Below are 15257 nucleotides of genomic sequence, written 5' to 3' on the forward strand. Positions count from 1 at the left end.
ACTGTTTGGGGTGGTGGGGATGATGGGGGGGGGTGATTAAAATGTTCTAAATTTGATTGTGGTGATGTTTACATAACTGTGAATATATTTTAAAAATACTGAGTTGGGACACCAGGGTGTCTCAGTTGGTTAGGTGTCTGTCTGCCTTCAGCTCTGTTTGGTCATGATCCCAGGGTCCTAGGACTGAGTGCTGCATTGGGCTCCATGCTCAGTGGGGAGTCTGCTCTCCCTGCTTGTGCTGTTAAATAAATTAAAAAAAAAATCTTAAAAAAAAAAAAAACAAACCTTGAGTTGTATACTTTATATAGGTGAATTGTATGGTATGTAAATTTGAAATGCTATTTGTGGTCCAGCAGACTGGGAGCCTCATGATGGCAGGGACTGAGCCTAAGGCATCTCTAGCCAATGCCTCAACAAATACTTCCTGAGGAGACACATTTGTATACTGTACCTCACATTTATACAGTGCTTCATAAATTTCCACACATTTTTTTCCCCCACTGAGAGCAGCAGTCCCTTTGTGCCTCATAACAACTCCGAAGGTGGTCAGAGTGGGTGATTATGAGACTGTTATTGGCTGATATTATGAAAAATTATGAAAATGATCAACAGGGGAAAGATCTCAAAACATTTCTGCTACTAAATTTTATCTCAAGATGCTGTCTCTCAGGCCTGTTTGTCTCACATCCTATCTCCCAGAGAGAAGAATGCACTTTGTGCTCTGATAGACTGGTTCCCAAACTGCAACCCAACAGCAAGCAGTTCCTGTCACTTGTGGGGCCGGAATCAAAGAACCGAGATTCCTGTTTTGAGCACAGTGATGAGACCAGCAGGATTTTAGCTTTAGGATTTTGGACTCAGTCTTCTCAAATACTTCTAACCATAAGGTTTGAGTCGGTGTCCCACAGCCATCATGTCATTAGCAGTTAATTTATAAGCACATTCCAGGCTTAATTCAGGCTTCTCAGTTCTGGTCCCCTCTTCCACTCCCCATTACCCCCCACCCCCATGCTTGAGAGAATAAACTCAAACTGCACACATTTCAGCCAGAACCTTTCCAGTTGGAGCATAGAAGCCACCTTACTATGCAAAACTCAGAAAAGAAGCCCTGAATGGTTTTATCCAATTGGGACGCGGACTTCTAGTCGCCTACAGAAACCCCCTGGCCACTGTGCGATTTCACGATGCTCTCCTTTAGGTCCGCCCAAGTGGCCAGAAGCCTTGGCCGACTTCCAAGGTGAGGCTGGGAGACCCTCTGAGGCCCCGGGGCGTTCCCAGAGCGGCGGGGCGTGCTCCACTCCCGGCCGCCGCGGCAGGAGCGCAGGTGAGCAGCCCAGCGGGGTTCGCCGCGCAGTCCCCGGCGCCTCCGCCTCCGCGGCGCCCGCCCTGCGCTCCACCCCTCTCCGCGCCGGGCCCCGGGGGCGGGCGAGGGCTCCGCGCAAACACTCGTAGACTTTGGAGGGGAGTGGGGTGGTGGTGTGGGAGCCCCCAAACTGCTTGTTTCTGGCGGCCGCGGTCCGCAGCGCGGAGACGCGGGGCCGCCACCTCCCCTCAGGCGCTGGGCGCGGCGGCCGCGAGAGCCGCAGGTGGTTCCCCGGGCCGGCCCTTTTCTCCTCCCCCTTTCCTTTCTTTCGCCTCCCCTCCCTCTCGCCCGGTGTCGGCGGCACTTCCCCCGCTTCCTCCTCCCTCTCCAATCGGGAGGGAGGGAAGGAGCCGCCGGCTCTTTCCTGCCTCCCTGCAAACTTGAGCGGGACTCCCGTCTCCACTCGCCACCGCGGCCACCGCGCCCGGGAGCTGCTCCTCAAACTTCCTCTCGGCGCGCGGCCGGGCACTCGGCGGTGGGAGGACTCCTCTGGGCGCCAGGCAGCCGCGGCTCCGACCCTCGGAGCCCTTCCCCGCGGCTGCCCGGTCTCTTTTGCCTCGCCGCCCTACCACCCGCCCGCCCGCGCGTCCGTCGGTCCGTCCTTCCTGCCCGCCTCGCCTCCGCCCCGCGGCAGGAGCCACCAGGCTGCCCCGCGGCGCCCCGCCGCTGCCCGGACTTTCCTTTGTGTTGGATGCGCACTCGCGCCCCGCGCCGACGAGGAGCGGACTGAGGGCTGCGCTCGCCCCGGGCGGCCCACCGCGCCGCCAGCCCGCGTTCCCGCTCCACCGCCCCCCGCCATGCCCTTCCACCAGAGGACCGTGGAGCCCGCGCGGCTGCGCCGGCCCGAAGCGGCCGGGGCCGCGGGCGCGCCGCTCTTCCGCTCACTGGAGCAGGTCAGCTCGCACGTCCTGGTCTGCCTGCTGGCGCAGCTCGCCGACCTGTCGCGCTGCGCGGGGGACATCTTCGGCGAGCTCGAGGGCCAGGCGGCGGCGCTGGGCCGCCGCACCGCCGCGCTGCACCGCCGCCTCGACGCCCTGCACGCCGCCGTCGCGCGCCTCGACCACCGCCGAGTGAAAATCCGTGAGTGGCCGGCGGGCCGGGGGAGGGGAACGAGGCGGGGAGGTGCCGGGCCAGCTGCTCCCTCCCGCCCCCTGGCGGTCTCGGATGGGCTCTCGGGCCGCGGCGCGGAGCCGGGACCCCCAGCACCCCTGCACCCCAGCACCCCGCTAGCGTCGGCTTCTCGGGTGGGCACGGCCTGACCCCGGACGGGGCTGCGGCGCAGGTGGCAGGAGGAGCGGCGCTCTTCGGCTCTCGGATTCCCGGAGGTTCTTGGCCGCTTTCGGATGAGTGGGCGCGTGATGTGGGAATTGGGTTGGCCCGTCCCTCTGTCAGGTCCATCTCTGTGTGGGAGGCTGAGAGGAGACCCGGGGGCGCTGTACGCAGAGGAGGAGCCAAGGTCGTGGGAAAGGGTCAGGGGAAGGTAGTCTGTTCGAGAAGCCAGGGTACGATATAGATATGGATATAGATGATTACAGTTCTTGAGATTCCGGCAGGATCTGTAAAAATCTCTGGGGATCTCAGAGAACTTTGAGGCTGCTTGTCACCTTTCAGAACCGCGTAAGGCGCTCTTACCTGCAAACAAAAGTGTGTAGACTTTTAGTTAGAGTGTGTGTACATGTGAGTGCGTGCGTGCGCGCGCGTGTGCTATTTTACCTACCGTCCCCACCCCCCCGCCAGTTCTTTGTGATTCACAGGACCTTGACCTTGAGCTCAGACTTTCAGTCCCATTCATCTTTGTCTGACCTAGTCCAACCCTGAAAATCAAGTCTGTGTCCTGACGGAGTGATCTCTCCAGCACCCATTTCATTTCAGCAGCTTAACGAGCTCCAGTGAATGAAGTAACTGGAATTTCCTGCTGGCCCAAAGCAGAGAAACTTTCCGTATGATGCTTGTGTGGTTTCTCCCCGTTTTAGTACATGGACTTGGTCATGTACTAAACTGTACATGATTCTAAGTGTAAAGAATTCTAAGTGTAAAGAATAAATTGGAGATGGTTGGTGGATTGCAGGGTGTGAGGGGAGGTGTTGGTGAACACACGCCTAGATTTCCGCAGCTCTGAATGAAATACTGTCTCTCAAATAGCTGGTTTGTCATTTTTTTTCCTCTTGCTAGAAAAACTTAGCTACATTTTCCTTACCTTAAAACCGGAAGTGTTCAAGTTTTCAGTACCTTAATACTGGTGAGATTACTTGGATCTTTCTCCACGTTGTGAAGTTACCATATGATGACTTTACATTTTATATGTTTCATTGTGTTGTCAACAGGTCCTGGTAAGTTGTGGACAGTTCCCAACTGGGGAGGGCTTACTCCTCTTCCACCAAAAAAATGAGAGGGGGAAAAAATCAAGGTGGTCTCACAAAGTTGTTGGACAGAATATATCTACTGACTGTGAATAATTACCTGTGCATCAGGATATACTGTCCTAGTGGAATGTCATAGCCCTCTTGGTGATGCTTCGTTGCGTCTATGGGTTTTCTTTTTTTTTAATGTGGAGTGAGTATGTGGGTGAACGAGAATTTCACCCTTGAGGAATGACGTGATGAGGCAGATCCGACTGGTAGGTGAACTGATCTTTTGTGGGAGTTAAAAAAGGAGTTGGCCTGAAGGTCAAGAACTCCTTCTGTTGCTAGTTTTGTTTTGCATGTAAGCATTACTTTTTTTTCTCTGCGTACATACACACCAAATTAATGGCCAAAACTAAAACTGTGCAAATGTCCTAAATTAACTAAAATTGACTGATATAACTCTTTTTAAAACTTTTCACAAGTTTGTTTGAACCTTAAATAGCTTTGATTTTATACCAGAAAACCTGGCTCATCATTTTTTTTTTTTATGATTGAGAAAGAAGGCTTTTATTGAATGTAATTATGGGTGAGAGTAGAAGCGCACATCCAGAGAAAGAAGCCAAACTGTAAACACATTAGTTTTTGTGGTTTTTCACCTTCATGCACTTAATGTTTTTATTGTTAAAAGCAGTGAAGCACCAGTGCATTCATTTTACTTAGCTTCTATTAGGATTTAAGAAAAACAACAACTGCCTTAAACTTTGTTCCTGAGGGAAAGCTACATTTTGAAATCATTTTGGTACCTTTGTAGGCAGGCCTTCTGAGTAACATAATCCATTAGAATGGACACGTAGATTTTTAGGCGTGGAGTTGACTGAGAAGGCCATCTACTTCATTACCTTAGCAAGAGAGGAAATTGAGTCCTAGACAGCTGAAGTGATTATGTGGTGGACTCCTGGCACAGCCAGGCCTTCTCATTGGCTCACCTGCTTGTCCCACTGGGTATATGCTTTACTTTTAGGATCGCATGGGACATAGGAACAAAGCTTAGTACATTCCTCAAATAGTCCAAAGGATAACTATGACTGTTAATTTCATTCGTCTTGTCAGATCAACCTTTTAATGAGTCTCCCAAGGAGCAAGTAGCAGAACAGAACAGTTTATCAGAAGCGAACTACAGCAGGAGATGATGCGTATTTCTTGCCTTATGAGTTGCTACTGTAATTAAGGGTGTGAGTGCAGCTGTTTTAAAAACATATAGACTTTATCTTTGTAACAGAGAAACATTTTAGTGCTGTGGGCAGTAATTCTAAGACATATTTCATCAAGTTTGCCATTCCTCAAAATCTCGTAGGTTGTTACCTGACATATCCAACATAACTTTTTGTAATAGGTTGGGGAGAAGGTACCTTTTTCTCCTACTTACTCTTTTTATTTCTTAAATTAAAAAAAATTTTAAAATGTAAGTTCAATTAATTAACGTACAGTGTATTATTAGTTTCAAAGGTAGAATTTAATGATTCATCAGTCTTATAGAACACCCAGTGTTCATTACATCATGTGCCCTCCTTAATGTCCATCATCCAGTTATCCCAGCCCCCTACCCTTCTTCCCTCTAACAACCCTCAGTTTGTTTCCTATGATTAAGAGTCTTTTATGGTTTGTCTCCCTCTCTGATTTCATCTTTATTTTTCCTTCCCTTCCCCTTTGTTCTTCTGTTTGTTTCTTAAATTTCACATATGAATGAGTTCATATGATAATTGTCTTTCTCTGATTGACTATTTTGCTTAGCTTAATACCCTCTAGTTCCATCCACATTGTTGCAAATGGCAAGATTTCATTTTTTGATGGCTGAGTAGTATTCCATTGTGTGTGTATGTGTGTGTGTTTGTATATTATCTTCTATATCCATTCATCTGTCGATGGACATCTGGGTTCTTTCCATAGTTTGGCTATTGTGGACGTTGCTGCTATAAACATTGGGGTGCAGGTGCCCCTTTGGGTCACTACATTTGTATCTTCGGGGTAAATACCCAGTGGTACAATTGCTGGGTCTCTCCTGCTTATCCTGAAAGACTCCCCAATGCTTTCCCGACATCCCTAGGTTGGAAGGAGTCCTTTTATAACATCTATTATGGTCGTCCATTGTATCTATCCTACATTGACCAGCATGGGCACAAATTGTATTTTCACTTCTACTCCCCTCTACTAGATAGCAAAGTGATTGAGGTCCAGTGTGGCTGTATCTTTATTTTTCCAAAGCTCCAAACAGTGCCTAGAATGGGATAACTCAGTAGATATTTGAACTGAACCAGTGTTTGGTTTCTTAGTGCTTAGTGTCTAGAAGAGTAACTACAGAAGTCTTCCGGAGGGACTGTAATACTGACTGCTACAAACTATGTGAACAAGACAATAGCGTTAAAAACAAATGAAACAGTAAACTTCCTACCTTTTTAAGGTTTTGTGCTGAACCACTGTTATGCTGTTTTCTCTAAAAGTCAGACTTCATTAATTTTGCTGTAAGTGCTTACTGAAAGGAGTAACAGTAGCTAGAAATGTGGATAGTTTTCTTTCAGCCCTGTTAGCAATCAAATTTTTCTATGCAGAAATCAATAGACACTGAACTTAATAGCCTCTTTCATTATTAAGCCCCATGTGATTTTAATCTTTTTATAATTAATCACACTACACTTGTGGAGTGCTTTTATGACTGAGAAAATGTTTTACATATTTGTTATTTGACTGGAAATTTTGTGAGGTAGGATGGTCAGGTTGCATTTATATCCATTTCATAGACAAAGAAATGGAAGTTCTGGAACTAGTAGGTATATGTTAGATCAACATGGATTTCTGATTTCTTCACCTTAACAGTATTTCCTGGGTGAATATGAAATGTAATTGTAGAATACGGAAGGGGAAAAGAGATGCTTGTTGGCTTTTCTTCTTATAGGTCCAGAGAAGCAGAAGGTTTTCCCCCCCTTAGACTGTAAAAATGTTCCAAATTCAGGGAGCTTTGTTGTGTTGCAACAAGGGCAGCGGGCCCTGTTTGCATCTAGTGTGTGTGAACTCCCATGGAGCTGGTGTGGTTCTCAGCCTGGTGAGATTTTTGTGATGGCCTTGATAGCGTACAGTTTTTATGGGAGAGATGAATGGTGTTGCAGATAGTTGGCGGATGGAAAGACTGGATAGACACCGTCTTTGCATAAACAAGTTACGAGCTTCTGTGGTGTCTGCGTTGGGCAGATGCTGTAGCCTGAAACTGTCTGGATGCTGCTCTAGGTGTCTCGCTGCCTTGTCCTACATCCCAACAGACTGCCCCTTAACCTGACCAGAGGGTGGGTTGTCCTGATGCCAGAATATCTTTGCTTCTTCCTCAGAATGAACCTTTTATACAAGGTGCTTGTCAGAGTTCTAAGGACAGAGAGTGGAGGCTTCACTGCACTTCTAAGAACAGGGCGTATGGTGGTTTTTGTACCTGCCTGCCCATCTTCTGGTAAAATGTTTGTATTGCTGGTGAAATTGACCTAAGACTTGCTTTCATTGAAACATACTACTTGCTAGGGAGGGTGTTGGTATAGGAATGTGGTCTCCACCCACCTCTAATCCCTGAAGGGCCCCTAAATGTATTGACAGAAACTGAGGGGAGCTGAGCAGCCAGATTGCACCTCAGGTTAAGGAGGGTCTATGAGGTGAGGCAGTGTTTTCTGTACTTGCCTGACAATGAGAATTGTCTAGCACTCTTGTGGGAGTTACAGATTTCCAGAGCCTTCCAAAGCCCTACTGAGCCAGAGCCTCCAGTATGTTTAACAGATGCTGCTGTGTACTTGGAGGACTTGAGAACTGATATAGGAAAGTTCATTGGATTGAGAGTTGGGAGACTCGAATCTGGCTTCATCTCTGCGGTTCTCTATTGCAGGTCTTGACCCATATACTTGGCGCCTGTAGGCCTCAGTTTCCTTATCTGTAAAATAGAGACTTTGTCTGAAATAACCTTTACTGGCCTTTGCAGTTTGGGCATTTTGTGATTCTAACGAGGGATTGCTATTTGATAGTACTGCAGATGACCTTGCAAATAGGACTTTGATCAGAAATCCCTCTCTGATTCTTAAGAGTAGGGATTTAAAAAGTTTTTTGTGTGTGTCTGAAATAAACTCTTCTTGACTATAGGCACTCTTTCAAATCATGGTTCACTCACATGGAGGGCATGGAGCTTCGTGTCCGGAGGGAATGGGGGCTCATAGCTTCCTCCTCATCTTTAAAAAATGCTGACTATCATTATGGAAAGAGAATTCTTGTTTAAATGCATTTGCCATATGTCAGATTTCTAAAAGAGAGGTTTTGTTCTGTTTTGTTTTAATTTATGAAGGTGTACTGTTTAAGCCAAAACATCAATTTATTCCTTGACTCTTGGGCGTAATACAATTATCTGGTTCAAAAAGCTACCTTCATTTATGTTGGAATGTTATTCTAGCAATAATTTAATATTCCTCTATATTAGAGGAAAAGCCAATATTAAAATTTTATCTGTGTTTATTGTTTTAGGATTGGGACTAGCAAATGAAAAAAGTTTAAAAACGGAAGATAGTTAATATAGTTGAGATTTTTAGTATTTTGCAACAAAATTCAGAAAATGAAGCAGTGTTTTCCTCTGGCTGTTATTTTAATGTCTTAAAAAAATCAAGTTTTGGGGCGCCTGCGTGGCTCAGTGGGTTAGGCCTCTGCCTTCAGCTCGGGTCATGATCTCTGGTCCTGGGATCGAGCCCCGCATTGGGCTTTCTGCTCAGCAGGGAGCCTGCTACCCACACTCTTCTGTGCCTGCCTCTCTGCCTACTTGTGATCTCTGTCAAATAAATAAATAAATCTTAAAAAATAAAAATCAAGTTTTAAGTATAAGATAAAATAATTTATACTTAACTGGGCACCTGGCGATTTTTTAAACCATTTAATTATGTTTCTCCTCAAATTGGCTTTTATTCTGGAATGAATTATTTCTGCAGGATTTGCGGTTCAAAAGCAAGAGGCTGGTGCTGATGGTATTATCTCCACACATTACCTTTGAGGTCTACAATTCTCAAAACGCGCACCTTAACAGTGCTTGGACAAATGTAGCAGATTGGTTGGAGCTTTGGTTTCTGCATGTGGGCTCTTCTGAGCCAAGGCCCTGGAGGTCCCAGCCTCAGTCCCTTTCCTTGTGGATTAAATGATATGTCTGTGAAAGCATTTAGCACCCCTCAAACAATGACAGTACTGATACCACCGTCTATGCAGTGGCAGTAGTGCAATTCCAATTTCTGGCATTGGGGTGACTTTTTGGTGCCCGAGAATGCCAACAGCAGCTGTTGGAACATTTGCTATTGGCTGAACTCTTGAATACAGGAGTCTCCCCTTATCCGCTGGCCAGGATGAGGGGTGGGCAGCGTTCTAGGACCTATGGTGGATGCCTGAATCTGTGGATGGTGCCAAACCCTTTGTATACGATGTTTGTTTCCGACACAGTGTTAGGCTGCTATTGAACTTCTGAAGAGGGGTCCGAAGGAGGATCGTCTGCTTCTGAACCGTGGTCACTGGGAGTAACTGAGACCATGGAAAGCTGAACTACAGGTCAGGGGGTCAACTGTAGGTACAATAGCTCCACAAGGTGGACATTGTTATTCTCTCTTTCTTTGATGGGTGACGCAGTTAAGGCACACATAGTCACTTACCCACGTCCCTAGCTACTAAGGGATGGAGCTGGGGTCTGAACTAAGGCAGGCTTGTCTCCAGATTGGCCTAACCAATCTGTGGTGCTGTCTCTATTGAAATGATGACATTATGTACTGGAGATGGGCGAAAGCCTGTCACATAGCTGAGGGAGACAGCTCCTGGCTTTCCAGCTTTTCCTTCTCTTTTTGTTTTGAAACCTCTCAAACTGCTAGTGGATAGCCAGGAAATCTGAGACCTGATCTAAAGGACTTCACAGGGTGCCTGGTGCATCGCTAACATATATTTAACATTTCCTGTTGTTGTGTGGGGGGCCGAGAAGGCCGAGTTAGTGTCTGTGTGCACATTGATGTCCACGTATTACCGGGTGGCCCAGTCCATGTGGGCCGCTCCACTGAAGCCCACACGGTGAAAACTGACCAAGTTAGAGGGGACCTTGTGTCGGCGAGAAACACAATTAGAAAACCAGGAAGTTCGGCCCAGGGATCTTAAAGTATATGTGGTTCTTGACAGCAGCATTCAAGGGCTGTTCTTTCTCTTTTCTTCCTAGGCGGTGGGGCTTGGGGCTTGGGCGAGCAAGCCCACCTCTTAGGACCTTTATGTATATGACCTCTTTCTAAGAGCCCTGGTCACCCCCATTTCCACCTATCAGAGGAACTGTATACCTGGCTTAGCTCCCACTTTCGTTTCCTAGACGTAAAAGCTCCCCCTTTTACCTCAGTTGCACAGGAGGCTTCCAAGCCTCCATCTGCACCCTACTCCTATCTGATTTCACGTTCCCACTCCAACCTTGAGAGGCCCAGCTCAGACCTCCGCTCTCCCTGGGCATCTTGGAACCCATGTTAGCCCATGTTAGCACTGTTTCTTTCATCGCGTGTTCTCCACACTTTCTGAATCATCACATACACCAGGGGCTTGTTTAAAAACGGATTCCCGGAGATCCTGGAGATTTTGAGTCATCCAGTCTGGGATGAGGCCAGGAGGAACACGCCCAGCCAACAAGAACCCCCAGGTGATTCTGATTAACCTAGTTTTGGAAATACCAGTCTCTGTTGTGTGTTAGGAATCTGGTCCATGGAGGGTGGCAGGATTTTCTTTCATTCATGAAATGTATTTTGGGTTATTCTGCTAGTGCTGAGTTGTGAGGATTACAAGATGAATACTTTACAGTTTCATGTGGGTGATCAGATATGTAAATAAATATTAAGGAATAAAGTTAACCATCATTTATAACATTATTTCTATAAGAAAATCTATTCTGAATTCTGAATTGCCCATTTCAATTGGATTTTTAGAAAATCTCTAACTTAGAAGACCTGCCTGTAAGCATGTGGGACAATGGCTCTTCCTCACATACAAAATACTGATTTTAAATTTCAGAGCATATTTTGCTTACAAACTGTATTCTGAGAAAGAAATATAAACCTTCTAGAATACGAGTTCTTTTCCTTGTGCGTTGGTGGATTTTTCTTTTCTTAGTAATGCTTTATTTTGACTTATTCTTCTGATTCGTTTTACAAGGAACTTCTATGTAGAAAAGTAACATCTTGCTTTGGGAGGACAGGCAACTGTTTCAGGTTATTCCTGCAGGGATGTCCTCTGTTACACTTTCCTCTTTTCCCTGTTCCTTTTCTGATTAAAAGCTGGTAAAGATGTTATCAGTAATATATGTAGGGAACTGTGTGGTAACAGGCTGCTTTAAATTGTAGTAACACATGGTAAAATAGAATGGGGGCTTTCTACATGATAATATTAGCCATCTGATAAAATGTTCTGAGAACTGAGAGACCACCATGTGTAGCAGAGGAAATTGAATTAAGCAGATGCTATGCTGTGCAGAAATCAAATTATGCCCGATTCTCCTGGCATCTGAGAGCTACTTCTGAGGAGAACTGTGGTTTCCCAGCTCGTGGTCTGGCTGCTGTGACCATCACTGAGGCAAGGGCACTGTCCCCGCTCTCTCAGGATTTTCCATTCGTACTCCTTAGCTGGCTCCGGGCATGGCAGGCCCAGAAGATGCAGGCGGCAAGACGCAACAGCCAGTATTCTTTTTTTTTTTTTTTTTTTTTTAAAGATTTTATTTATTTATTTGACAGAGATCACAAGTAGGCAGAGAAGCAGGTAGAGAGAGAGGAGGAAGCAGGCTCCCTGCTGAGCAGAGAGCCCGATGTGGGGCTCGATCCCAGACCCTGGGATCATGACCTGAGCCGAAGGCAGAGGCTTTAACCCACTGAGCCACCCAGGCGCCCCAACAGCCAGTATTCTTTACCTCTACATTAGACAAGGGACAGGGTTGCCGGAAAATCATGATGCAGCCCGGTCATCTTAAATTTTCATTTAGTTTATTGAGCAGGCCATACATTTACCTTCTTGGAAAAAACGGATACAGAAAACTATGCAGTCTCAGTTCTTCTACCCCCTCTCGGCTTTGTCATCCCTTCCCACTAGAATAATCACTTTCATTCGTTTCTCCCTGTTCTTCCAGAGTTTCTTTATGCAAGTATGAAAAATAATTATCTCATGTTATTTTCCTTCCATTTACCATACACATAATTTTGGGATTTTCCTGTTGCTGCTCTTTATTTGTATACATAATCCAAATTGATTATTTTAATTGTTTTTTCTGTGTCTTGTAGCCAGTTTCTATTTGTGAAATTGTACTACTTTTTTTTTTTTTTAAGAGTTTATTTCTTTATTTTGAGAGACAGAGTGCATGTGCACAAAAGCACGGGGAGGGGCAGAGGGAGAAGGAGAATCTCAAGAGGATGCTGAGCCTCGTGGAGCCAGGTGAAGCCTAACTCTCGTGACCCAGCTCACCACCAGAGTGGAAACCAAGACTCAGAACCTCAGCTGACTGAGCCACCCAGGCCCCAAAATTGCAGTTCTTTTTTGTCAGAAAAATGCAGTTGATTTGGTAAAAATAAGATTAATTAACATTGAAATGTACTGTTAATTTAAGCTCTTTCTTATTTTTTTGTATTGCTAATGCTTTGATTTTAGATATATTTTAAATAGGAGCTTCTCAAGAGGTGATTAATCTTTTCCTGTATTAAGAAAGACAAAGTGGGTGCCTGGGTAGCTCAGTTGATTAAGCATCTGCCTTGAGCTCAGTCATGGTCCCGGAGTCCCAGGAGAGAACCCTGCATCAGGCTCCTTGCTCAGGGTGGGGGAGGTCAAAGTTTCCCTCTGGCCCTCACCCCACACGTGCTATCTGTCGTGCTCTCTCTCTCTCAAATAAAATCTTAAAAAGAAAGAAAGAAAGAAAAAGGGAGGAGGCTTCTGTGAAATGTCTGTAACAACACAGTATAGGTTGAGTTATTTAAAGTGGGCATTTTCTGCCTTCTCTCTGGATATCCTGCATGCTGAATGTGAATTACTTCCTGGCTCAGGAAGGGACTACTACCAAGATAGAGCTGCATTTGAATCTCTGTGTGGAATGTTTTACTCTGACATAGTGATTTCATTTGCTAAATAAATGCAATTGGTCATGAAGTTGGCTTCGGATTTTTATTTCACTGGGTTGGTTCTAACTCCCTTGCCTGTAGAGGCCAGTAGAGAGTGACATTGTCAGACATGTGAGGGAAGCAGCTATGGTCATTTGAATTATTTTTTTCCCATTTGTTAACCTGCTTAAGACCAGAGGTTTGTACTGAATTAGTATAGGAAATCAGTAATTAAAGCATTATTTATGAACATAACCTCAAAAATGTAACACATTCTCCCATGTAGTTTTGTGTAAATAAAAGTACATTAAAGAACTTTAGCTCGGGGCACCTGAGTGGCTTAGTTGTTAAGTGTCTGCCTTCGGCTCAGGTCATGATCCCCAGGTCATGGGATCAAGCCCCACATCGGGTTTCCTGCTAGGTTGGAAGCCTGCTTCTTCCTCTTCCAGTCCCCTACTTGTGTTCCCCGTCTCTCGCTGTGTCTCTGTCAAATAAATAAATAAAAATCTTAAAAAAAAAAATGCCTTTAACTCGTATGGGGCTCCTGGGTGGCATAGTCAGTTAAGCACCGACTCTTGGTTTGGGCTCAGGTCATGATTTCAGGGTTGTGGGATCCAGCCCTGTGTGGGGCTCCGTGTGGAGTGTCCTAACTTCCTTTCTCTCCTCCCTCTGCCCTTCCCTGTCACACATTCTCTCTCTTAAAATAATAAATCAATCTTAAAAAAAAAAAGCTTTAACTCTTAGAAGTATGTCATAAAATAATTCTGATTTATAATATTAATGTATATTATCATAAAGTTCAAACCTTTAAAATGCATAATATACAGAGAAGTATCACAGCCCAGAGAGTGTTGAATTCCTCCCTTTTTGCTCATATATCTGTATGAATCTGTATGAATGACTCTATAGCAACAGATGACTTTTTTTTTTTTTTTTTTTTAACAGAACATAGGGCGTCACTCTCTATAAATAGTTTTTGTGTCCTGAGTTTTTAAACTTAGGTTATATTGTGAGAATTTCCCCCAGGTCATAGACAACCAGAGACTGTTTTAAAGAGGAGAGGCATCAGGAGGCATGTTTCTGAAGATCTCTTACTTCGCACTGGCTCCCCAGTGAAGTCCTTTTGATGTTCTGTGGAGTCTGTTTACACAAGAGTTATCATGTGGACAGAAGTTTGTTATCTTCTGGGGCTTCCTAGGGTTTCTTCTCTGTGTTACTTGGGAACCTTTAAATTGCACTCACGAAGTAGCGTTTAGGAATAGATGTGCCGGAATTTTGTCAGTCCAGTAGATCGTTAAGTCTTATCCCCTTTCTGGACAAATTCACCCTCTTTTAGTGCTAAGTTTGCTGACCCACAGCGACAGTTCTCTCTATCTTTACAGTGAATAGATCATTGAGTCAAAAGATGGTTGTATTCCTTTCTTTATTGTTCTTTAGTTGAGTAGTGTGCCTGTTTGCTAATAAATTATGTTGCTTTTATTTTTTTGCTTTATTTTTTCCTCTAAAAAAATAAATAAACATTTCCCTTCCCCTCCACAAAATGTCAGACATCTGTCTCTAGATTCCTCACCTCAGCCAGTGCCTTCTCTTGCAACATACGGGGTCTGTTTAGATTTGACTCAACAAGTTTTCAAAACAAAGGTCTGTCGCCTCTTGCTGTGAACTTTTAGCTCTCATTTTGTGGGAAGATGAGGATGAAGCTTGCTCCTTTTATTCTAAACGTTGGTGGTTTAATTGGAAAATTAATAGTCTATAGAAACATTGAGGGACTGGGCAAACTCACCCATGATAATGGTTGCAGGGATTGAAGGCATGAAAGAGGGTGGGAGAATTGTCTTTCAGTGCCATTAGTATATTTTACATGATCTTAATATATTGCTTGCAAATTGCAAGGTCTGCTCAATAAAAATAATTCATATTAACATTTATGGGATCATATTTATAGCTAACATTTATAGGATACTTACTATGTGCCAGTTTCATTTAATCCTCATAAAAAACTGTATGAGAGACATAGTACCAGCCCCATTTTATTGATTTTACTGAGTGGCTACAGAGAGGTCAAGTAATTTACCCAAGGTCACACAGCTGGTAAGTGGTAGAGACAAAATGCAGTATATGTGAGTTCTGGGATTAACACTTTATTTGAAGGACTGTAATTATTTTTTTGGTGAATTTTTAAGTTTCATGTTAATACTGAAAATTTTCTGAGTTTGGCTAGGAATTTTTTTTTCTATTTGGTATTTTCTGTTTTCTTCTGGTTATTTTAAATCATTGTGCCCAGTGGCATGATGTGTGGAGGTGAATTAGTAGCGCCTGTGATAGTGCTGTTGTGAACTCATAGAAAATTAATCAATTTTATTTGATTCTTTGAGCTGCACTGATGAAGGGTACTTTAGTCTCTTG

At 44.7% G+C, this 15257-nt stretch overlaps 1 protein-coding gene across 3 annotated transcripts in view; it reads left to right on the forward strand.

Moving 5' to 3' along the window:
* Positions 1–15257, forward strand: part of NHSL1 (NHS like 1) — a 300569-nt gene that overhangs the window by 68202 nt on the left and 217110 nt on the right. For 2 of the 3 annotated variants that reach the window (XM_082731057.1, XM_082731060.1), the window contains exon 1: positions 1721–2443. The exons of the other annotated variant lie outside the window; for it this stretch is intronic. In XM_082731057.1, coding sequence (XP_082587183.1) covers positions 2161–2443 — 283 coding nt within the window. In that variant the 5' untranslated portion in view covers positions 1721–2160. Of the gene's footprint in view, positions 1–1720; positions 2444–15257 lie in introns of those variants that run through there. 3 annotated transcript variants of the gene reach the window in all.

The sequence above is a fragment of the Mustela nivalis genome (assembly GCF_964662115.1).
Source record: "Mustela nivalis genome assembly, chromosome: 5".
In the NCBI taxonomy this organism is placed as follows: domain Eukaryota; kingdom Metazoa; phylum Chordata; class Mammalia; order Carnivora; family Mustelidae; genus Mustela; species Mustela nivalis.